Source organism: Pteronotus mesoamericanus, unplaced genomic scaffold, assembly GCF_021234165.1.
Source record: "Pteronotus mesoamericanus isolate MK-2021 breed Mesoamerican mustached bat unplaced genomic scaffold, CSHL_Meso_final contig_27, whole genome shotgun sequence".
Taxonomy (NCBI): domain Eukaryota; kingdom Metazoa; phylum Chordata; class Mammalia; order Chiroptera; family Mormoopidae; genus Pteronotus; species Pteronotus mesoamericanus.
In genome coordinates this window covers 13,366,647-13,392,133 of record NW_026555115.1, presented here as the reverse complement: position 1 = coordinate 13,392,133, position 25,487 = coordinate 13,366,647, and the positions used below count along the sequence as shown (strand labels likewise).

The following is a 25,487-nucleotide window of genomic DNA, read 5'->3' as shown; positions in this document are numbered from 1 at the left end:
CTAAAAATAAGCAAGAAATATACAAAAACAGATTTTGTTTCAACAAATAATAAGGTCACAATTAAAACAACACTTCATTGTCACAATAATCACATTATTGAGTATTAAAAACATTGGTAATATCAAGTATTGGCAACTGTAAAAGGAACTGGGTATACACAGACTCTTTTTCTTCATCTTCTTAAAGCAGTCTCTTTAGAGTATTTTGCAATGCTGGTTTGGTGGAGGTGTATTCTTTTAGCCTTCTTTTGTCTGGGAAACTCCTTATTTTGCCTTCCATTTTCATTGAGAGCCTTGCTGGGTAGAATAGTCTTGATTGCTGGCTCTTGTTTTTCATTCCTCAGAATATTTCTTGCCATTTCCTTCTAGCTTGCAGTGTTTCTGTTGAGAAGTCAGCTACTAGCAGTATCAGGGCTCCCTTGTACATTACTACCTCATTCTCCCTTGCTTCATTTAGTATTCTCTGTTTGTCTTTGATATTTGCCACTTTAATTATGATGTACGTTGGAGTGGGCCTCACTGGGTTCCTGAATGGGACACTCTGTGCTTCCTGGACTTGTGTGACTTTTTCTCTCCTCCAATGAGGGAAGTTTTCCATCATGACTTTTTCAAACAGGTTCTCTATCTTTGCTGCTCTTCTCCTCTGGTGCCTCTATTATAGGCATATTATTACATTTCAGGTTGTCCTGCATTTACCTCAATGCCTCTTTATTCTTTTTGAGTCTTTTTTCATTTTCTTGCTCTTTCTGGGAGTTTTTTTTCCACCTTATCTTTCAGCTCACTGATTCATTCCTCTGCTTCATCAAGTCTGCTTTTGATTCCTTCTACTGTGTTCTTCATTTCAGAAATAATTTTCTTCATTTCCTCTTGTCTCTTTTTGATAGTTCCTATGTCCTTTTTCATGCTTATATAGTTTTCAGTAAGTTCCTAGTAGTTTCCCTGTAGTTTTTTGTAGTACTCCCTGAGCTCACTGTCCTCATTGAGCTTCCTTGGAACCATTGTTTTGAACTCAATATCTGAGAGTTTATTTCACTCTATTTAATTTGGTTCTTTTCTGGGATTTCCTCCTTTCCCTTTGCTTGACGGGTGTTTCTTTGTCTTCCCATTATTTGTGAGACTCCTCTTTTTTGCTTCTCCTTCTTAAATTGATCTACCTTGACTTCCTGACTTTGAGATGTGAACTTCTATGGTAGGAGCCCACTGTTTTTTCTTTCTGTATCTGCCTCTGATGATGTCAGATGTTGACCCTTTTTGGCTTTAGGCAGTCTGTTTGAGACTTCCAGGAATCCACTGTCTGTGGCTATTTCTTTCAGTTATTAATGTAGTCACTCTGCACTCAGCAGTCAGGCTTAGACACCATAGGGCAGGGCAGAGTCCCCTCCTGGGGGCTGGATTATTGGGTCCTCTGATGCTGCTGCTGCTCAGAGGAGTGGTCTCTGCCTGAGCAAGTTGGCTGTTGCCATATAGGGAAGGAGTCAGAACCGGGATCCTACTGGCTACTGTCTCAGTTCTCTCCCCAAAGCCTCCATCTTCGGTCTCTCTTCATGTGTCTCTAGACCACTCATCATCCACTTTAGTCAGGATCTTTTATCTGTGGATGCCACTCTGTATTCAGCTGTCAGGCTTTAGCACCACTAGCCCAGGCAGAGTCCCTTCTAGGGGAGGGACTATTGTTTCCTCCCACACTGTTGCTGCTCAGGGAAGGAGTGTTCTACCTGAGTAAGATGGCTGCTGCTATATGGGGGATGAGTCAGCACTAGGATCCTGCTGGCTACTCTCTGTTTTCTCTCCAAAGACTCCTTCCCCAGCCTCTTCCCTGGCATCTCTAGCCCACGCTGACTTCGCCTTTGTTGGAGACCAGGGTAAGTGGCTGCAAATAAAAATTTATGCAATGTTCCCTTTAAAAGACTTTCTGTCTTTTGCCACCCTTCCCTGTCAGAGAGGAACCCTGCTGCTTTCTGTAGCTGGTTGTTTTCTGTGTACTTTTCGGGTTCTGGTGGTGTAGGCTGGAAATCTCTGCTGACGGTTTAGACCATGCTCTTCTCTGAGGGATTCAACTGACCATTTCAATATCCTTCTGGTGCTACTGCTGGTGGGGTGCCCTTCTCACCTTCTCAAGTCTGTACCACATTCCTTACCTGTTAGATTGTGCTAAAGCTGATTCTTCTCTCTGTGTGAGGTTATATGACTCCTCTCTCACTGTTGTTCAGTCGCTTGTTCCAGGTGATTTCCCCATACTAGATTCAGGTGTAATTCCAGATTGGTCCTGGAGGAGGTCAGTGTAGCCTCTGCCACTTAACTCATCTGCCATCTTGATTTTTGTTGTTGTTGTTGTTTTCCTGAGTATTGAGCAGTATTCCGATCTGCTATTATTATGAGTTTGATTTATACTTTTTCAAATTGTTTGAGGTGTAAAAGTAGATTATCAATTTTATACCTTTCTTCCTGCTTTAAAAAATTTGAAGCAATACATTTTCTTCTAAAGGCTGCTTTAAGTGTGTCCTACACATTTTGATATGGTGCTTTTTTCACCATTTATTTCAATTTTAACTTTATTGTGGTTAGAAATAGTCTGTGCAGTTTCAATAAGACTTACTTTATCATATAGGATACTCTCTTTTTATGGATGTTCCATGTGCACAATGTGAAATCTGTTGTGTGTAGTGACATATTATATGAACACCCATTAGGCTAATTCACTAATAGTATTATTTAAACTCTCTATGCTGTGATGATTTTTTTTCCACGTATTCAGCCAATTACTGAAAGATGTTAAAAAAACAAAAACAAAAACTAAGGTTGAGGATTTTTTTTTCTACTTGTTTTCTCCTTGTATTTTGAATCTTTAATGTAGCTGCATACATATTTAGTTTTCTATGTTTTCATGCTAATTAGGCCCTTCATAATATCATAATTTTGAAATGTTTCTTGTATCTTGTAATATAGTCTACTTTGACTGATATTAATGGAGGAATTCCAGGTTCATTATGTCTACTGTTTTTATGTAATATGTTTTTTATCCTTTTATTTTCAACCTATCAATGTTTCTGTTATTAAACAAATAAGTATCACATAAAAGACACATAGATGGATCTTTTTAAAAATCTAGACTTATAATTCCTGCCATTTAACTGGAGTTTTACTCAATTTTTAAATGTAATTGTCTATTGGATAATTTAAGTATACCATTGTGAATTTTTTAAATTTTATTTATTTTTTTATTTTTTATCATCTCCTGTCTTATTTTATATTAAATCAGGACTACTGTTGCTCTTTGTTGTGTTTTTTTGTTTGTTTGTTTTAGCATTCCATTCTTTCTCTTTTATTTCCTTTGTGGCTATACCTTTTTTAAATTTTTATTATTGCAGTTTACCTGGACATATTGCAGTTTACCTCAAATTGACATCATATACTTTCATATATAATGTTAGGGTCTTGCAACAGTATAGTACTATTTATCCTATGTTTCATCCTTCATGGTTTTAATGAAATATGTTCACTTCTACATGTGTTATAAACACCACAATACATTATTATTATTTTTTAAACTGTGTATTGACTTAAAATGTTTAATAAAAGAAATAAAACTAGTCTTTCATATTTACCCCCATATTTACCACTTTGAATAATTTTCTTTCTGTACACTGAAGATTCTATCTTGCATCAATTTTTTCAGCTTGTAGAGCTTATTGAGCACTTCTTAATGGTGGTCTATAGATAATAAATTATCTCAGATTTTGTTTATAAAAAACTATTTTTGAAGATTTAAAAGTTATTTTTTTCTGGATATAGAATGATAGGTTGAAAGTTTCATATTTTTAACATTTGCCAATCTCCAGTATTTCTAAGCTGTCATTTCTCATTGTTGTTAAATTATCTTCAGATATTCAACTGGCTCTGAGTATGTGGTAGCTTTAAAACACTTAATAGGATCTTGGAATTCAAGCATCATGAGAATAAAGAGATCTTTCCTTGTTTTTCATCTCTACCGACCTTCTACATTGCTATGTGATGATTGTCTTTGATCTTGTCAAAAGATGAACTTGATGAGAGTTCAGCTGCAGCTTCCTCTAGACACTACTTGCCTTTACCTTTAAGTGCTGCTGAACTCATTGTAGGCAGCTAGCTCCACGAGGGCCCTGGGACCACACATTACACCTGGTGAGATCTCAAAACTTTGAGACCTTGTGTCTGCTTGGACATGAGACTGTGGAACTATGAAGCTGCAAATGATAAGATCCTGGGATAGTGGGACTTTGGGACTGTGCGAATTTGTGAGTATAAGACTGCAAGACACCAAGATTCAAAGAATTAAATTGCTTGCTCAGTTTTGTATAATCATGCCAAGATGTAACTCCCTTTGATGGATATCCAGGGATATCCTCATGGGAGCACACAATACATGAGCTAAGAGATCCTATAAAGGACTCCAAGCTAATAAAATAAGCCCTTTGTCTGGAAATGTGGAACCAGGATTTCAGTATCACTTTAAGATATACTCAATCTACAAACTACAGAGAGGGCACCCCATCATCCTCAGTGTGAATAAGATCCTATTGAAAGTTTAGCCCCAGTCGGGTAGCTCATTTGGTTAGAGCATCATCTCAATATCCAATGTTGTGGGTTCAATCCTTGGTCAGGGCACATACAAGAATCAGCCAATGAATGCATAATTAACTGGAGAAACAAATTGCTCACTGTCTCCTTTCTTCTCTCACCAAAATCAATATTAAAAAAAAAAGTTCCGTTAAATAAAAGATGCTACCAACCCAGGGACTTTACATGCCTAGAAATACACTGTAGCACACAGGATTAAGTGGGAATCCAAATGAATGAAAGGCTCCCGCATTGGATTATTAAAAGGAAAAAAGAAAAAAAAAACAAAAAAGAAAAAAGAAAATAAATGAAATTAAATGCCTGAATGCTATCCAAAGCAATACAAAACGAGTCATCATGCAACCTCCCCAAAATGCATATATCAAAGATGTATGTAAATAAGTAAATTTTAAAAAGAACTAAACTCCACAAGGAAGAGTCTTTTCTAAGTGAGTAAGGGATTGAAGAAATTTCATACCTGTGCCAGTTGCTAAAGCTGGGAGCAGGATATATGGAAGGACCAGCCTGCCAAATAAATATATTCTTTTCTGGATAAAGAGAAAATGGCCAAAACTGAAAAATCTATGGAATATGGGATTCAATTGTGAGGAATTTCTCTTCACCAAGTCATTCTCTTACACGAGGCTCTTGCTGCAGATATACCTAAAAAGTAAGAATTGGCTTCTTCATATACCAATTCATGATTTTAATAGTGATTGTATCAAATGTTTAATGTCAGAGTTATCAGACAGTCTGCATTTTGTGTTCAGCAGAAATGTCAGACTGTTCAAGGTACCCTAGATTCTTGAGTGTTTTAAGGATATGCCAAGGTTGAGTTTCGGGTCCTTTAAAATAGATATCATTAAAAGATAAATCATTTACTTGGTGTTGACTTTGACCATTTGAGAAACCAGTGGGCCTACTTATTGGTTGGCATTGCAGGACATAAGCAAACAGGTTTTGTCAATGAATACTTGAATCAGAAATGAAGGGAGATGATGGCTTATAGGAAACCAAGTACACCGTGTGGAGCTGACTTGTGCAATAGGGATGATGAAAAGTTCTCTGGATGGATAGCAATAGATTGTTGAACAATGTGAATGTAATTAATGCCACTGAAGTATGTATTTTAAAATTGTTAAAATGGTAAATTTTATGTTATATATATTTTACCCCAATAGGAAATGAAAAATAAGTATGCATAAAAATTTCTACTCCAGCAATCATTTATCTAAATAAAGGCCAGGAAGCATAAGTTTAGTTCCCATACTATGTGTTCCTTTGTTTAAATTTCACAAGGAAATATAAAAATAAATTACCTAAAAACTGGGCCTTTCTGTCACCATTCATATAACAATTAACAATGGAATCTTTGAAGAGTATGATGCTCTAGAAAATCCATTGTCTTTTAAATAATGAAATCTTGGAATTGAGTCTCAAAACAATTATTAACCAATTGGATAATTTAAAGAATTTCCCTCTTCTCTCTTTTTATTTCTATATTTCAGGTTTTGTTGTTTTGTTTTTTGTTTTCCCCTGCAAAATGGTAATATTGGAAAGTGCTTAACATAGTGACTGGCCTCAGGAAGAGGTAACAATTACCTCAAAAAAGCCTTGTCATTTATTTCTCATACTATAGTGATTAGGAGCATTAAGAATATCAACACTTCATTGCATTACTTACTTTGTAAAGCTTTTAGGTGTCACATCTGGTGACTAGCAAGGATTCACTTATTGAAAAAGCTGGGGGGGGGGACACTGGTATTAAAGGATAATATACAATGTTTTAAAAAAATACAACATATAATGCAGAATTCTCACCCCAGTTAGATTTCACTTGAAATATATGAGATATTGAGTGTTTTATCTGAAACACTTAGTATAGTAACATGGATTTTCAGTGACATTCCTCAAGTTCTGGCATGTGAGAAAGATACTTCAAAATCACAGATCTCCCTGGGCCTCCTCTTTTCTCTGCAGACCTTTGCTGGGAACACAAATGCTGACAGCGTGATGCACCACAAGTTACTGCACGCAGTGAGAGCCCGTTTTGTTCGCTTTGTACCCCTGGAATGGAATCCAAGTGGAAAGATTGGCATGAGGGTCGAGGTGTACGGATGCTCCTATAGTAAGTATCCACATGGACTGTCAAGACTATCCACACAATACCAGTTTATTTACATTTAGAACAACAATCTCAAATGTTTTAAAATTATTTCTTGACTTTAATAACCTATAAACATTTGAAAATGTAAAATTCAAACCAGGAAAGAGAAAAAAAGCTCTCCCATTTCAGAATGAAGGAGCTTGGAGGTAACATGATAATGGCTTAAAAAATTAAATTAAGAAATTTTGAGGTTTGAGTTGCTATTTTTCTTACAGTAAAATACTAATTTAAGCTCAGTTATTTCTTATCAGAGAGTATTACAATGTTGTCCCCTCTCTCAGAGCTATGATAGAAACAAGGAAAGAAAGAAAGAAAGAAAGAAAGAAAGAAAGAAAGAAAGAAAGAAAGAAAGAAAGAAAGAAAGAAAGAAAGAAAGAAAGAAAGAAAGAAAGAAAGAAAGAGAAAGAAAGAAGGAGGGAGGGAGGAGGGGAGGAAGAAGTGAGGGAGGGAGGGAGGAGAGACAGGGAGAAAGGAAAGAAAAGGAAGGAATGAATGAAGGAAGGAAGGAAGGAAGGAAGGAATGAGGGAGGGAGGGAGGGAGAAGGGAAAGGGAAAGGGAGAAGGGAAAGGGAAAGGGAGAAAGGAAAGAAAAGAAAAGAAAGAAAAAAGACAAACTTCACCCTGTTCACTTTTCCGGAAGAGAAGGAGAAGAAATATTTCAACCTAGTGTGAACCATGAGATGGTTCTGTCCTGAAATTATGATAGCCATTCTTTCCTCTGTGAATTGTTTATACTCAATGTACAGATAGAGCCCATCTTGTGTATAAAGAAGATTCTAAACATGGGTAGAACTGGTAACCACTCTAAAATGAGGTCAAAATTATTGACCTTATAATTCTTCCCCCTTTGAGTTTTATATTTAAATCTAAAATTGCATAAAAATAAATTGTTCTTTTGCCTTAGCAGTGATATTTCCTTCTTATATGCTATGGCTCCTAATGAATAAACACATTTGATCACTACTACTTTAGTATAAATCAGTTCAATAGATTCCTAGGTTTGGTCATAGAAGTGATTAATGGGTTACGTGCTTTTACTCTTTTCCATGCTATAGACAACTAAGTGTCTGCAGAATCATCTGAAGAACTTCTTAAAATGCATTTTCCTAAGCCTGTCTTGTTCAAACTGGACTATGCTTTCTGGAAATAAAGATCTGGAGAGCTAAGTGTTAACAATCTCCCCAGGGAAGCTATAGACATAGTGCTTACTAAAAATAAAGTCCTGCACAGAGGGGATTCCCATATGAAATGACTGGCTTTACCTTGGCCAACCTCTTTCAAGAATAATGTGTTTTACAACAGATGCACTGGCAAACCATTATGCCAAGGAGAGATTGCCTTCCACTCCAGCCCTTATATCACAAAGCACAGAATATCTACAAGGGCATAGTCTTCCTATACCAGCATCTCTGGGGCATCCATATTGTATGATTACCTCTTTTCTCTGTTTTAAAAATTAATTGATTTTTAAAAATTATATTTATTATACAACATTATATTAGTTTCAGGTGTATAATATAGTGATTTACTATTTTTACACATTACAATGTGATCATCACACTAATTTTAGTAATCATCTGTGACCATGCAAACTTATCACAACAGAATTGTCCATATTCCCCATCACCTTTTTCACTCACTGCCCCATCCCTTTGATAACCATCCCTTTACTCCTTGTTTCTATGAGTCTTGTTTTGTTTTGTCTTGCTTATTTATATTCCACATAATAGTGAAACATTATGGTATTTGCCCTTCATCTGACATATTTCACTTAGCATAATACCCTCTAGGCCCATGCATACTGTCACAAATGGCAAGATCTCATTCTTTTCTATTGCTACATACTATTCCATTGTAAATATAAGGCCCCAAACCATAAACCTTCTAAAAAATCACATAGGTAGTAAACTATTTGACATCAGTCTAAGTACTTTATTTTTGGATATATCCCCACAAGCAAGGGAAACAAAAGCCAAATAAACAAATGGGACTTCATTATACTAAATCACTCTGCACAGCTAAGGGGACCACCAACAAGACAAAAACACAACCTACTGAATGGGAGAATACATTTGCAAATTATATATCATATAAGGGTTTGAAATCCAAAATATATAAGGAGCTCATTCAACTTATTAACAACAACAAAAATAAAAAATCCAGTAAAAGTATGGACAGAGCACATGAGAAGACATTTTCCCAAAGAACACAGATAGCCAGTAGACACACAAAAAGACGCTCAAAATCAGTAATAATTAAGTTAACACAAATCAAAACCACAATAAGATACCACCTTCATCAGTCAGAATGGATATCATCAGTAAGTCTACAAACAACAATGCTGGTAAGGATGTGGAGAAAAGCAAACCGTTGTGCACTGTGGTGGGAGTGCAGACTAGCATAGCTGCTGTGGAAAACAGTGTGGAGGTTCCTCAAAAAACTAAACAACAACAACAACAACAACAACAAAACCTGAAAAAAAGATCTACTATAAGACAAGTAATTGTACTTTTGAGTATTTATCTGAAGAAAATGAAAACACTAATAGAAAAAGACATATGTACCCCTATGTTCATTGTAGCATTATTTATAATAGCCAAGACATGGAAGCAACCTAGGTGTTCATTGATAGATATATGGATGATAAACGTGATTATATATATCTATAACTATCTATATCTATCTATAGATATAGATATAGATAGATATAGATATATTAATTAACCTCCTAGTAGTAACAACTGTCATTGCGATGACAGTTGTTACTACTAGGAGGTTAATTTTTAAGTAAAACTTGAAGTTTTCATGCTGAATTGAAAGTGTTGTTTATAGTATTATTTCAGCCATCTATTTTGGTATAATAATCCCATTAGGCATTAAAATGCCCTCATTTTTTTTGTTTTCTCTCCGTCCAGTTAGGTGTCTTTGTTTTGATGGTATTGTTCTTGCTGCAAGAAAGACCAATAGCATCAAATTTAATAAAAGGCTACAAGCTTGAACAAGACCTTTGAGAAGTATGTTTAATTTTTATTTTTTTTCCTGGTGATGGATCTCTTTGAGAATCTGGTGGCAGCAAGGGATCCTCTCTTTCAAAAAATGACTACAGTGACATACAATTTGTTTAACAATATGAGGAGATTCATAGATCTGCTGAAGCCTGATTCTTGACCAAGTTAAGTGCTTCTGACTTTAAAGAGCTCAGTCCTATGTGGATTCCTTCTCCAGATAGGCTCCACATCTAGAAAGTTCACCTTCTAAGGGGATAAATTACCTTCAGGTAAATAGTCCTAATATTGGGAAATTAACTGCATTCAGGAGCTGTTTGACAGAGAATGTTTTTTCTCTGTGATGATCCTCAAACTGGCTTTTTATAAGATTTGATCACCAGTCCTGTGCTTTGATGTTTTTTCCCTTTAGAAAAAAAGTGGAACATCTCCCTGTTTGTATCCAAAACCCACACCTCAGCATGTCCTCTGAATCCAAAGCTCCCCTCCAACTTCATCTTATCCCCCACCCCATTTGACCAGGTTTTTCCTATAAACATAAACTTTTGCTATATAAACTATCAGACAAAACAGGAAGAACAAAAGCCCTATGGCCCTATTAAAGCAGCTATTTCTCCTCCTTCTCTAACCTCATCTTCACAGAATAGCTTTTCTCCAAACTTTATCTTTGTTACATTTTCCATCTGCTCTCCTTCTTTTTTTTACACAGCAACTCATACCAAACAGTATCTAGATATGTTGTGGTCAGTTAATGTGTCAACTTGGCTAAGCAATAGTCCCGTTATTCAACCGAACATAAATCTAGGTGCCCAGGTGTTACCTCAGTGTGATTAACATCTATAATAATTTGACCTTAACTAAAGGATATTATGCTCCATATTCTAGGTGAGGTTGATTTAGTTAGTAAAAGGGTTTTAGGGTCAAAACTGAGGTTTCCTCGAAGAAGAAGAAATTCTACCTGTGGGTTGTAGCTGCCCAAGAGTTTCCAGCCTGCCCATGTATATGGTACTCATTCTATTTCTTCCTCACAAATGAAGAGTGCTCTATAGAAACTACTTCAGTCAAGATCACCAGTGTCCTCCATGTAGCCAGTCCAATGGTCACTTCACTATTTTTACTTGATTCAAGCTCTCAGTTGTATTTGGTTCAATTAGCTATTTCTACTTTTTAAATACCCAGCTTCCCCCTCTCTCTCTCTCGGTAATTTTACTCGTTCACAGAGCTCAGTCTTAGGACTTCAGGACTTCTCTCCATCTACTTTTACCCCTATGTCCAGTTGAATTTACAATGTTTCTAAAATGTAAATGTCATCAATATGTTGATATCCTCTATTTCTGTGTCTACTGGCCTGACCTCTGGAATTATACATGCATTATGCTTCCTATGTCCACTTGAAAGTCTAATAAATATCTAAAGTTTAATATAGCAAAAGCAGAACTCTTGAATACCATCCTATCAACATCCTGCTTGTTCACATTGCGCCCATCTCAGTAACTGGCACCACTGTTTATCCACCTGGTAAAGCAAAAACCCAGGACACAGTCTTGATTCTTTCTTTCCCATAACTTCTATTCCTGTGCAGTTTATCTACTGTTCATAGTTGTTCTACCAGTCCTTTCCTCCAAAACATATTCTAAATCCATGTACTTCTCCTGCCTTCCTCCTTCCTGAATAGAAGCCTCTATCAGTATCATTCCTTAGGAAAGGAATTTAAACACACTCCTACCCAAAGCCCCTGATCCATGTCACAACTTCCTCAAACCCATTTTTTTTCCTGCAATCGACAAAGTGATCTTTATAAATAAAAAAATAAAATAAAATCACATCATTCCCCCTGTCTGCTTTACTTAAAATTGCAAGTCCTTATTGGCAAGTAATATTTCTTATCGAATGTCCTCTGCTTACCTATTTAACTTCCTTCTACTTCTCTCCATCCTTAAAGGCTTTCTTGTTATTTCTTAAGCATACCAGGCTTTTTATACCTCAGGGCTTTTGTACTGTCTTTTCCTTAGGTACAGAACATTTTTTCTTGGAATTTACATGTTTAGTTCTTCTGGTCTATGTGATTCTCAATTATAATGCTACCTCTTCAGAGAAGTCCAATCTTATTGCCCCTCTAAAGTCACCTGACTTCTTTCTGTGCATCCAGTATTAACCCATAGTCATAATTCTTTTATTACTTCTTATCCCCACCCACACACCAGAATATCATTTGTTTACTTGTGCGGCTTTCCCTCTCAAGTCCCTGTACCAGAATGTACTCTCCGTGAGTGCAGGCACCTTGCCTATTAAGTGCCAGCACCTCCATAGACACAGAGAGGTGTTTGTGAAATAGTTAACTATTCAATAACTATCAGTTCAGCCTTATTGTCCCAATATGGACAGCCAGGTCAATCAGAAATTACTTGCTGTTAATACACCCATTCTAAAGAACTAATTTATTTCCCCCCTTGGGCTTATAAATCTTTTTTTTCTCAGAATTACATTGGAGTATGTTGCTAAAGACTGGTAGAAATCTTATAGTTCTATAATTTCTTAAGTCTTAAATCTTTACTGTTTTGGAAATTGCTGCATACTCATTCATTCATGCATTCAGTCACTTAGTTGACAACATTTATTTAGCACTTAAGGTGTGTGAAGTATCATGTAAACCTTTAAGGATATAAATAATAAAACCCTTTTCCTCGACTTTCATAAGTTCTGCATTTTTTAAATTTATTTATTTTATTGTTTAGATACATTTGTCTCCAATTACCTGCCACCACTTTCTCCTGCAAGATGTGCATTTTTTTGTTAAAGTATTTTGTATTATTGCATTTTCCTAATTAATTATGTTATTATTTTTGACAACTGTCTTTTCCCTAACTCTAAGCTTCAGAGACTGTCCCTGTCCGATATCCCCATGCTCTACCCAACACAGAGTTGAGTACACAGTATATTTTCAGTAAGTATTGTTGAATGATTGATACTGATGATATTCAAAGTTGAGATAACAGGCATGTCAATAAAAATGTGCAATAAGGGATTATGTGTGCTTGATAAAAATCTGCCAAGGAGGCAAAGAGGGGAGAGTAAAGTGTCACTGCTGGAGTCAGAGTCAGGACATCACCACCTGGCCTCTCCTGGGTCTCAGAAATCCAGTAGTCAAGGCCCACAGCATGGAGTCCATGTAGCAGGAGGGAGTTGCCACAGAGAGAAGCAAGGGGAGCTGCAAGTCTTGTTATGCTTAGTGCACAGGAAATAAGGAAAGAGAAAGTATGAAATAAATATACGTGCCTCTCTTTGTGCCTGCATTCCCCCCATGCTGTCTTCACCTTTCCTATAACTTAAAATAGAATTTATGTATCCTGCAAGAGCACAGGCAGTTATAGTAGGAGATAGTTCTTCCCTTAAGCTCCAGCTCCTTGAAGATAAAGTCTACACTTTTCAGTTTAAACAGCTTCTCCTCACAGAAAAACTCAAAACAGGTTGTAAACTGAGGAGTTTACTTTCTTTCAGTTGTCTGTCAACATTACAGATTCCACCCCAAGTGAAGCCTTCTGTTTTGTTTTGCTGTGTTTGTTCTTCTTCTTTCTTCAAATCTGACTTAACAATTTTGTGACTGTAGATTTCTTTTTCTTTTTTAATTCTCACTCAAGAGCATGTTCATTGATTTGAGAGAGAGAGAGAGAGAGACAGAGTGAGAGAGAGAAACAGAAAGAGAGAGATAGAAACATTGATGAAAGAGAAACATTGATCCATTATCTCCTGTATCAGCCCCAACCAAGATCGAATCTGCAACCTTCCAGTGCATGGGGTGATGTCCCAGCCAACTGAGCCACTGGGTGAGGGAAGTTCTTGTAGATTTCTTGTGCAAGCACCCATCTCTGGACCCTGTGCATTCTACTTCCCCTCAGCTTTAGCACTCATGCTACTTGCCATATTTGTCCCTTAGCTTCCCTCATCTAGCACTCCAGGAGCTACTCTGATGGCCTCCCTCCTGCCAGCAGTCACTGAAATGAGCACCATTTAATGCACATCACAACTCTTCAACGCCCTGAATAGAGTTTACACTCTTCATGGACTTGAATGCCACTCCCTTTCATCTTCTGTATCCCCCATATTCAACTTCTACCAAGTGTACAGATTGCATGGTTCTCTCCTGACTCCTTGTGTTCATAATTGCTTCTGTTTTTTTTTTTTTTTTTTGGTTTGTTTTTTGGTTTTTTTGGTTTTTTTCTGAAATACCCTTATTCTCATTCATCAGGATGCCTTCTGGTTGCCATTGACTACCCAGAGCAAATATCACCTACTTTCAAAGCCTTTCTGATTCCCACATCTAGTCATGTGACACGCTTTTAGATTTTATGCTTCAATTCTATGTCTTTCCTTGTTAAATTAAAATTAGCCAGGGTTCCTGCCTACTCCCAATCTGTTCTATAAGATGAGGATCTTCTTCTGCCTCTCTGCTCCTGGGGCCAAGATCAGTGTCTGAAAATTGCTGGACATTCCACCAAGATTTACTATATATTTAATCATTTAAACTCATAGGCTAGCCAGCATTACTCATTTTTTGAACTTTTTATTGTATTTTTAAAATGTACAGTACTGTTTTCTAATGGGGGCCTCCTTTATCGTGTATATATATAAACATTTTATAGGTAATAAAATTATGAGCTCATTAGAATCTTATTTATACATGGGTTTCTTTAATACCTCACACTATTTCTCATCAAATAGTTGGAATTAACAGTGATCACAGTTCCTAAATTGAAGGTGCTTAGAGCCTCCTAAGCCTGTTCTGGTATATTCTGTAATTAAACCTCCATAAGTAAAGTGTGTCTATCGCACTGAGCAGCGGCTATAGGAGGCACGCCACCACGGGGGAGCACCGCAGAGAGCACAGCGCTCCCTGAAACCTGAGGGAAACTGGCGGGGACCAGCTGAGGTGGGAGCAGGGCTCTGAAACCTGTAGAGCCTGTACTGGGGTTCTCACGGATGAGGGGGAAAAAACACAAAACATTGCAAACACTTCTCTGTTTGCCAGGAGAGCCCACAGGGACACTTCCCTCTCACTGGGTAAGGCCATGGTACATCCCTCCAGTGGGGAACACTCCCACCCCCCCCCTGCCCCCCTCACCCCCTCCCTTTGTTTCAAGGCTTTTATTGAAAAACTTACCAGTGGGCTAGGCCACAGAAATGCATACATACACTCGTTACACTAGCATGTTAAGTTTAGCAGAGAATATATACTTTTAAGAAAACAAGTGACAGGAATTTGCTGATTTACATCAGTCCCAGAGTAAACCAGTTTAAACAAAAACAAATGAAGATAAGGGCAAGCACCTTAATGATAAAGGGTAAGGGGTGTAAATAATGTGAATGTCCTTCACAGCATGAGCTGACCAGAGATCTGAGGAAAGAACAAAGCACAGTTTAAAGAAATTACTTATAGGCCTGATTTCCCTGGCAACTGCCAGACCTGATTTACAGCTGACTGCTGCATTGCTTCAAGCCTGACCCAGGTGAGGCGAGGGAACCACCAAGAGATAAGGAGACTGCTTCTTGGCTGCAATGAAGACTCCGACCATGTCCAAGCCAAGCCGAGGAGTGAGGAGGTCTTTTTGACCCTTCTCTGCCTTCTACAATTTCTTGTCTGCTGCCTAAATCAGGCCAATGCCTGTCTTAGGTCGTTAACCTCAGCGTGAGGTCACTTACCCATCATTGGCTAATTGACCATTCATGGCAAAGCAGAGAGGCAGGGGCTATGCCCATGTCAGGGATGGACAGGCCAAGTCTCCTCAGGAGCCTGTTTCTCCAAGGCCTCCTGATTATTTCCAGCCTTGGAGCCCTTCAGCCTGTTGACAGGGTTACAGATTCTGAAACCAGGCTGGGCGTTTCCCAACATAGCTCCATTTTTCCTAAATATTTACATTTTTAAATTGTATTTCTTGGAAGGCCTTCATTTTCTTTTATAAATGCTAGGATGACTCATCCTGTTTTTGGGTTCCTGCTGCTTTCATTTCACTAGGGCCTTCTTTTTGCACTGGCCACAGTGAAGTTCAGAGAGAAAGACTCCTTTTTGTGGGTTCAGATATGAACAATGGGACAAATAGTCTGCTCCTAAAAAGATGAATCTTCTAGCAAACACTCTTGTCTTCTTTGATCGCTCTCTCCTCATCTCCAGATGACAGTGGTAATCACTGTAAAGACTGCTATGTCATTTTTTAGTTATAATGTATAAAGCATAGAGCAAAGCATCTAGCAAATACTCTGTGCTTAGTGAGAGCTATGCTAATGTAATTGCATATCCATAGAGGAAACCCCTGTATTGTCACTACATGTTTCTTTTGGAGGAACATGAACCATATCCCCCATCGGGCAAGGACCCCTCTGGGATTCAGATCTGCATCAGCTGTTGCTTTCACTTTCTTTGTTATAGGCTCTGAAATATCAGTTTTCTGCCACCTCCAGGTTCCTTCTTTATGCCCAAAAGTAAAATGAAATGTGTTCTCCTAATGCATTCTACAAAGATACAGTGCCCTCTCCTATTATGATTACTACTGCTAAATAATTCCGTGAAGTGAATAATTCTATGCTAAACTAAGAACATTATTTTTACTCCTTTAAAGATAATCATTCTGACCAAGTTATACCCTCCTCTGTCTGTATGTCAGATTCATTTTCACTATGACACATTGCCCATGTACAGATATCTGGCAGCCAAGCTTGCTACATTATATTCTCGTAAGAATAATAGAATATATCCTTCATTATCATTTTCCTCCTGTGCCAACTCTATTGTGTACTGGAGTATCTGGTTTTTGAAATTTCTCATCTGTTATTTCTCCCTCTAATCAATTAACCAGTCTTTGGCCAAACATGTTCATTCTGGTGAAACAAGTGAATAAAGACATGGTTCTGTTGTATCTCTGAGTTGGTGATATAAAGATGCACACAAAGATGCCAATATAGAATTGTGTAAAATATTTCATCACTTGTAGAGGCAACAAAAGAAAAATGATGAGGAAATGAGGAGAATCATCCTGAGTTGCGATATATGGCATCTCTTATCTTGGAGAGAGAGAGCAAGTTTCTCTCCTATTGGTGGCAACTTCCCTGTCATTAAATTAGCAATCGCCATTAGAAGTGCCGCCACCAACATGATCACTATCTCCTTCTCTAATGACATTTTGTATACACAAGATTGTGCAACACACACTACAAAATTAATCTTTTAGGATATGGATTGCTATTTGTATATACTGTAGAAAAGGAAACAAATTAAATTTATAATGGCAAAGTGACTTTTAGATAAGTAATTTGTATCCTGAAGCAAATATTTCTTCTAAGCTCTAAAACTACATTTTCATTTGTCTCCTTAATATCTCAATTTGATTATGTCATAAATAGCTCCAATTTGACTTATCCCTAAGGGAACTCTTAACCAATTTGTGCCCTCCAACCATGCTCATTTTCTTCTTCTTGTGGTCTTCCTCATCTTATAAATACTACCAGTTGCCCAAACCTGACATGGTAATCTTTCTCAATTATTTTTCCTTTCCCTTACTTTGCACAGTAAATCCACTAGCAAGTACTATCATTACTACTTCAAAAAATCATCACAAATATACATCCATTTCTTTTCATCTTCACAGCCACCAGCATAATTCAGTTATATCTTTTATCACCTGGGTGTTTTAACTCAGCAACCACTTTCAGCCTTTTCTTTTAGTCCATAATCTCTGCTGCAGTCAGCATGATCATCATTAAATACAGAGTTGAGCCACTTCCTAATGAAAATTTTTCAATGGCTTCTGCCTGCCTTTAGCAGGGGAAAAAAAGTCTTATGCATAAAGAACAGGTCCTGTAGGATATATATGGAGAGGGAGAATGAGAATGAGAGAAAGAGAGGAAAATTAGATAGATGATAGATATATTGATAGATAGATAGATACACATCTACTGTCATCTAATATTTAAGTTGGTCATCGAACTTCTCCCTGTTTTTTTTTCTTCCTTATTCAGGACCCCATTCTACCTGTACGTCAAAGGAAAGAGGTAAATTTTGCTACACACAAGGTCCAGAAGGGTTCTGACACCTTAAATAGTCCATCTAGAGACTTTAGGCTATATGGACTTCTGCCTGGGGACTTCTGTTTGACTTCCTTCAATAATGAAAAGCTAATTAATTTTTAAAGCATTATAAATTCTGATAAGATTTAATAATCTTTCAGGCTTTCCAATCTCATTTAAAAAGATACAGCCATTATGTTACACCTCAGGTTTCCCCCTATGTAGGAAAGGTAAACAAACAAACAAAGAAACACTTTGCTCCTATTTTGGTTAAATAGTGCCACGTAATGCCATCCAAAATTCATCAGCTTCTGAGCTTAAGTCCTGGTCATATTCTTTACCCTGAAAAGTCTCTTTGTCATCTCAGCTTCACCTGCCTTCTTTGTGTTTGTTCTCATCATCTGTGGCCATTTATCATACATGGTGGAGGCCACCAAGTTATAGACTGCATCTTTGGCTAACTAAGGCCCATATGGCCTCATTACAAGGAACCTCAAAAAGCCGTTTGCAAACACTAGAGAAAAGGAGAGGCAAGATGGCAGCTGTCAGAACTCAGACTTGGAAACCCCCAGTGTGAGGTTTGGACCCTATTCCAGATATCATAATGTTTTAAAGTTGAAAAAACAACCAAGATTATTTATTGTGATTATTCATTTTATTGATGAGGATATTGAGGTCCAGAAATGTCTTTAAATTGAATTAGTCAAAGAATGCAATCTGCCTACTATTATTTCTTAGTTTATGTAGAGATATCTAATTTTTTTTTCCTGTGAAGAGACAAATTTACATATACATGTGCAATGAAAGCATTAAATAAGTATTTTTTGGTTTGTTGAGAATATGAAAGTGTTTTCAGCAGACGATCAATTCACTCAGAAGCCCCTTTCTGCTAGGCTCTGGACATACAGAAACAAATAAATAAATAAGACAACCCATGCTGTTTAGGAGTTCAAAATTGTTATAGGTGTGAAAAGCAGACATAAATTCTTGTAGTAGAGGTTGAGGAAACTATGTCTTATTTAAGGCTAGCAGAGGAGGATAAAATCTACAGCTAATGTTTTTTTCCTGATGGAGTAATATATGCGAATTATCTGACTATATGGCTCTGATTCTCTTGACCCATATGCTAATAGTGGTAATTTTAAAGAAAACCTTAAAAGGCAAAATGACCTAATAGTTATACTAAACACTTTATACAGCAGTGGTTTCCATACAGTGTCAAAGCCTTGTCTCTTACAGTTTGCCTTACATTTACTCTCTGTTGAAATGGTCACTGAACTGATGTTCTGTTATTCCTCCTACTGATTTCTTGCATTAAGTTCTGTAGATTGTGCCCAGGTAGAATCATTAATAAAGAATGTTCAATTTTCCCCAAATATAAAACCATGGCAAATCTTTTTCTTTTTTTTTTTTCCAGGAAAAATAATGGTAACTAGCCTTAGGGGAAAATTACAATTCTCTTCTCCAATTTTGACACTACTATTTAAATGGAACACCCTGTCAGGGAGCAATTGTGTATTGTGGCTGAAGACCACTGATAGTCATCTGAAAATGGGAGCAGTTCATAACTGTGTTATGCTATTTTCACAGGGGCTGGCTGCTCAGTGTCAGCCTTTACTTTGATCATTCTTTCTGTGAACTGATGAATAAATTTGTGCAACATTATCCCCTTCATGAAAGCTTCTGTTAGCCTGTCTGCACCTTAGTAGGGGTGATCAGCCATGTCTCACATTGCACATTTCACTTGGGGTGACCATATGTCCCAGCTAGCCCATGTGCTGTCCAGTTTGATAATCTAGAGCTCCCTGAGTAGTGGCACAAGTTGCTATTTGGGTAATAAATTATAAGAACTCTAACTCTGCTTCACCTCATTACATCCTACTCCAATAAAGCAATTCACCTGCTGTGTTAATGTTCTTATGTCTGAATCCAATCATCTTTGCATCTCACAGCTCAGCACATTGACTAAAAAATGTACGGATTATGCCCAATAGCTTCAATGAATTTAAGAATAAACAAATAAAAGCATTTCTAATACTTTGAAAGTTACTTAAAATTAATGCATTATTTTGGAATAATTTTTTAGTTAGTGAACAATCCAGTTGTACTATGAATTTTAAATGTACTCAGAGACATCTACAAGTCTAAGATATCTAAAAATCCTAGATATTATAAGCAGGCATGTTGCACTGTTAAAGCTAAAATGACTATATGCTGAAGATAGGTTTGGAATTCAGAGCTTTGATTTTTCTGTACTGTCTCCTTGCCACCTATCCTGTTTCTCACTTGTTGTCATACAGAGAAATGTCAGAAATTCTGGAAGAAAAGCTATTCTTAGGAGGTGTCACAGTTAGCTTTAGAAACTTACATTGTTTTTGTAGTTTATCTGAGGTTATCATGAACTTCTTATAAGGCCTAGAAAACTCACAGAAGTGGTGGAAGATCTAAGCACATTTGAACTGACTGTGGAAACATTTGTGGTTTGTGGATTGCTAGCCAAAGACCTCGAGTATTCAGTGCAAATGTATGGTCTGAATAATCATCATTTTTCTTACATAGTATATTATGAGAGAAGTTTCAACTGTAATCGTATCAAAAATCATGTTTACTGTGAGCAGCTGAAGAATCTGAGTGGGACTAATTGTCTCAGTGTGAAGCAATAGTTTCTTTGTCAACTTGGAGCTTCCGTTGCCCAGCCTATGAGAAAGCACACTCTATATCACAAACCTATATGAAACCCCTTCCCAGCTCAATTGGGAATTTGAGCTTGGAATCATTTCAGTGGAACCCTTTTCTCAGCTGGTTTGTTGACAAGCTATTAACATCCATCAGATATCTCAGAATATGCCTCTAGAACTCTGTCTTTGTCAGGAAACAAGGTATGACAGCTGGGTCAGCAATTATGGGCTCAGTGGGAAGTTAGCCAGTACTGACATTCTCAGTGCCACTGGAATACAAGGAAGTGTGTGCTTGATTTATCCTGAACTACAAGGAGAGGTTTACAAGCTGTAGGAATGTCTTTATCCTGAAGACTTCTTGGGTCCACAGCTGACCCATCTTTCATAGTTTAGAAAAACCTGCCAACGTATGACCATCTGAACAAATCACACATTGAATTGAACTGAGTTTATAATATTGAAATTCTAAAAATCAATTTTGAGAGAGAGGGAGAAATTATCCACCCAAGAAGTAAATCTCTAACAGCTGGGTTCTGGGCACTGTTGATGAGTTAAGAAGCTCTGACGAGTGGTCAACATGGCAGGAAGAGGAAAAACACAACCAAACACCAGAAGGATCATATTAAAGCTTCACCACCTTATGAAAAGACAAAGAAACTGGAACAGAGTAATTCCAACAAGAAGGTCTGGAACAAGTAGTCAGGAATGAGGAGAAGGCTGGTCAAACATGTAATACAGGTAAATTTTCTGAAAACCAGACTTGATGATGTGCTTTCCCTAGTTCACATACATTGGTGATTATTTCTCTACTGACCTCAGGGTCACATTTAAAATACCCTCTGTTATAAAATCCTCCACCATGTAACCAATCCCTTGACTCTCTCAGCTCTGGGATCCTATGCTTTAGCACAGAGGTTCTTTAACATCGATAAACATCAGGATGACCTAGAGGTTACAACAGCACACAGATGGCTGGGATCCAAGCCCAGAGTTTGTTATTCCATTAGTCTGTGGTGAGATCCCAAATACTGCAATTCTGAAAGTCTCCCTCCAAATACCCAGTATGCTGGTGCAGAGAGCACACTTCTAGAGCAATACCTGGAACAAATCTGAGTCTTTATGGATTGACATCTGTCCCTGTACTCTTTCCTCCATGCCTAGAATGGAAAGCTTCTTCCTTCTGCTGTCTGAATGTGTTATTGTGTAGTGCTGGTGTCTTCATCTTAGCCCTTCAGAGCAGGAAACTCTTCTGAGTTTATTACTGTGAAGCTGTGCTGAATGCGGACTCTACCATGCTGAGAGGGTTCAATAAAGGTTCAAGTTCAAAAATATCTGACTGAAGTGAGACCACAAAAGTCAACTAGGATGGGGGTTCAAATTTACTGGAGATGGGATGGGGAGGGCATTGAATGTCTACTGACAAATAGCCTCTCAGATATGTGTGTAGTTTCCATTTCCCTCCCAGAAGGAGCCACTTTCTGAGTGAACTTGGTCTCAGTAGGAGCAAGCACAAAAGAACAGAAACCACAGGGAAATTCATATCTACTTTTAATAAAAAGAAAACTTCCTGTTCAACTTCATCTTCTTTTAAAATTGGCATCTCCTTTCCTACACACACACACTTTCTCTCTCTCTCTCTCTCTCTTTCTCTCTCTCAGGGCCCAGTGCCTGACTACTTCTCACTGCATGACGCCAGGGGCAGTCTCACTGTACATGAGAGGTAATTCTCACCAATCCCCCATTATTTGAATGAGGGAAGGTGCATGGCTGGGTGTCAAACCCCTATTTTCATGTGGAGTATTCTGGCAGGTACATGATCTCTCTGAGCTTTGGCATCCTCATTTTATAAGTGGGGAAAATATGGACATTGCAAGGCTGATAAGAACATTAAGTTAGGCAAATCAATTAATTAATTCCTTTTCCCCCTAAAAATGGATTGCTCAGTTCAGAGTAATATATTTCTATGAGTGGCTGAGAGAGGTTCTAAAGGGGAATAAAGAAGCTATATTTATTTTTTGCTATTTTCTTGGTGCCCTAAACCTACTTCCAAAAGTGATTGCACATCTCCCATCTTCCAGTAGAAACCTATTTCTACTCTTTACACACCTTTCAATAATTTTTCCTTTGTTTTCTTTTCTTCTTTTTTATTCTTAAAAATAATCTTTCAAGATAATTGTAAAACATGGATGAAGAGGTTGATGTCCATAACAAACCCCATGCTCCAAATTAAGTACCAAACCAGAGGATCAGGACAAATTGTTTATAGTAATATCTAATGTGGAAAAACCAGCATATAAGAGAATTATTTTTCTTAACAGTAACATTATAAAAATATTGGCTGTTATTGTTTTTTTTAAATCTGTTTTATCCAAGTAAAGTTGGGAATGTTGACTCCTTAACATTGTTTCAGTGTCTGGGGGAAACAGTAAATATTCAGCTGGGTAAAACCTTAATTCTTCTTAAAAATGTATTTTTTTTACCCTCTGTTTTTCCATTTGTGAAACATCTGATGCATTTTGTGTGTAACTTAATCAACATTGCAAAGGTCTCTAGGGTATTTGCCTGACTTCTTTTAGAGAGGAAAAACTTCTTTCATTAGCTGTTGTTGGTATTAGGAGGGTAGCTTCTGCTTTTGCCAAACTGTTTTTATGCTCTCTAAGGGGGCCTCCCACCTCTACACAAGTGAGCAGCATATGTGAGCAATGCAGGGGTCACCTCCCAAGTGCTTACAGAGTGAGGGCAGTTGGTGTCTCAGGGAATCGGGGACAATAAGCAGCATCATGTTTGGGCATTGGAAGCTCACTAGGTTACTAAGTCCTTTCACAGGTGTTTCTGGAAAACACAATGCTCTGACTTAATGAGACGGTTAATACACATCTGGCCCTGTCCTCATAGGATGCACTGTCATGCTGGAGAGATGGACTATAGGTATATCAGGGAACAACCATGTATCAAGTTCCAATTGGGAGGTGAATTATGAAAGGAGCAGAAGACATTTAAAAGGAGATTAATTAACAGGAGAAACCTGTTAGGAGAAAGACCAAGACCTAGAGCTGAACTTCAGAGCATTGGAGAGAAAGACACAGTACTTGGAGAGTGCTCAGCACACTGAAAGCAGGGGTAAGCCTAAAAGGGTAGGTTGAATTCCCAACTCTACCACTTGCTAATGATGTATTTCTTCACCTTTGGTGTCATAGTTTCCCCATTTGTAGGATAGTAATAGTAATAGTAATAGTATGCTCATCATAGGGTGTTTAAATAGGTCAAACAAATTAATGCACAACTTTTAGAGCGTTACTGAGTTCAGGCTGTACATTTTGTGGATGTTATCCTATTCCCTCACTCCCACACATGTATATTCACATGACTCACACACCCTCAGTACAGTGTGTCATAAGGGAGTCAGGGTTGGGGAGACAATTAGCAGATGAGGTAGGAAAAGAATAAAGAGGCAGATCCTGGTGTGTTTTAAAGATTTGATTTAATTTTAATTCAGGGGAGTTTACTGAAGGGTTTCAGCAGAGGTGATGTGTGATGTTGCTTATATTTTATGAAAATGAAAGAATGTATCAGAAAGAGATGACAAAATCTCTTGAATCAGGAAGGGTGGTTATGAGGCTATTTTGAGAATATGGAAGGTGACAATGAGGGCTTGATTGCATGCCTGCTCAGTGCAATGTGAAGGATACTGAACCCTAAACTCAAACAAATTTTTTTTCATACCATTCTCTTCATACCGCCTTTATAGAATTGATTAATGACAAAATAAAGGAATTATATGTTAATAAGTGGCTAGTCAGTTCCAAGTGTGAGTTTTATATAATTCTCACAATGCCATTTAGGGTTGGATTCTCTTAGCTCTATTTCATAGGTAAGAACATTGAAGTTCAGAGATATCAAACAGCTGCTTCAAATTCACCTGCCAGGAGGCAGCAAAATCAGAACTGAAGCCCTGGTCTGTAGACTTCAACAATATTTTCTTTTGTTCCTGTTTTATCAATTCTCTATGTTTCCATAAGATCTCATAACAATGTGGAGATGTGTTTTCTTAGTGATAACATGTGTCTAGGTTATCCAAAATGTCTATATCATTTTTGTCACTGGATTAACAAGTCATTTGAGGAAATGAAGTAAGTCTTAAGTGCTATGATGAATTTGGATTGAGGGTAGATAATGCATTGGAGTGGAGAATTAAGGAGTTGGGCCACTGCACACCAAGATACACGGTACAAGGTATGTCTTTTAAGCAGTAATAAATTAAATGTTTATTCATGGAAGCACTTGTCCCACTCCCATAGGTAGTTTATGAAGTTGGTGTTCCTCTAGCACCAGCTGTACCTCTCTATTTTATAACATACCATCTTAGCATCACTATCCACAAATTGTATATATCATGTCCACTCATTTCCCATTACAGCTCTTAGGGACCCCATTCCAAACCTAGATTCTGGTGCAGTGGAAGAGAGAAAGCAACCAGAAGAGAGCATGCAGACCCAATGTACACACCATGAACTTCAGCTGGAGTTTGAGAAGCTAAAATGTCTCTGTATGGGAAACTTAAGGCCTCTTTGACATCCCTTGGGCAGTAAACTATTGAATCCAAAAACAAAAAAAAATAGTCATTTTGCATGAGAAAGTAGAGTGTCTACTAATAGAATGGATTGAATAGGGAGTCAATCCCTCTAGTTAACCCAATCAATATTAATACACCTGCTATTATTGATTTAACATAAATATGTGCCAGACATGATGGCATCAGTTTATATATAATATCACTTTATATGTATTAGCATATTACTTCTCACATCAGTCTTCTCTGAAGGATATAAATTACCCCATTTTATAAAATCAAGTCTTAGAGAGGTAGAGTTGTCCAAGATGACCCAGCTGACAAGCTATGTCTACTGTATTTTAAAACTCCTTATTTGATATATACTATGATCCTCATTGTTCCATGATGATGACAGCTTACTGCCCACAGTCTCC

General features: G+C 37.5%; 1 protein-coding gene across 2 annotated transcripts in view; it reads left to right on the top strand.

Moving 5' to 3' along the window:
* Positions 1-25,487, top strand: part of CNTNAP5 (contactin associated protein family member 5) — a 1,056,232-nt gene that overhangs the window by 487,081 nt on the left and 543,664 nt on the right. For both annotated transcript variants that reach the window (XM_054575031.1, XM_054575030.1), the window contains exon 4: positions 6,577-6,724. In XM_054575031.1, coding sequence (XP_054431006.1) covers positions 6,577-6,724 — 148 coding nt within the window. The remainder of the gene's footprint in view (positions 1-6,576; positions 6,725-25,487) is intronic.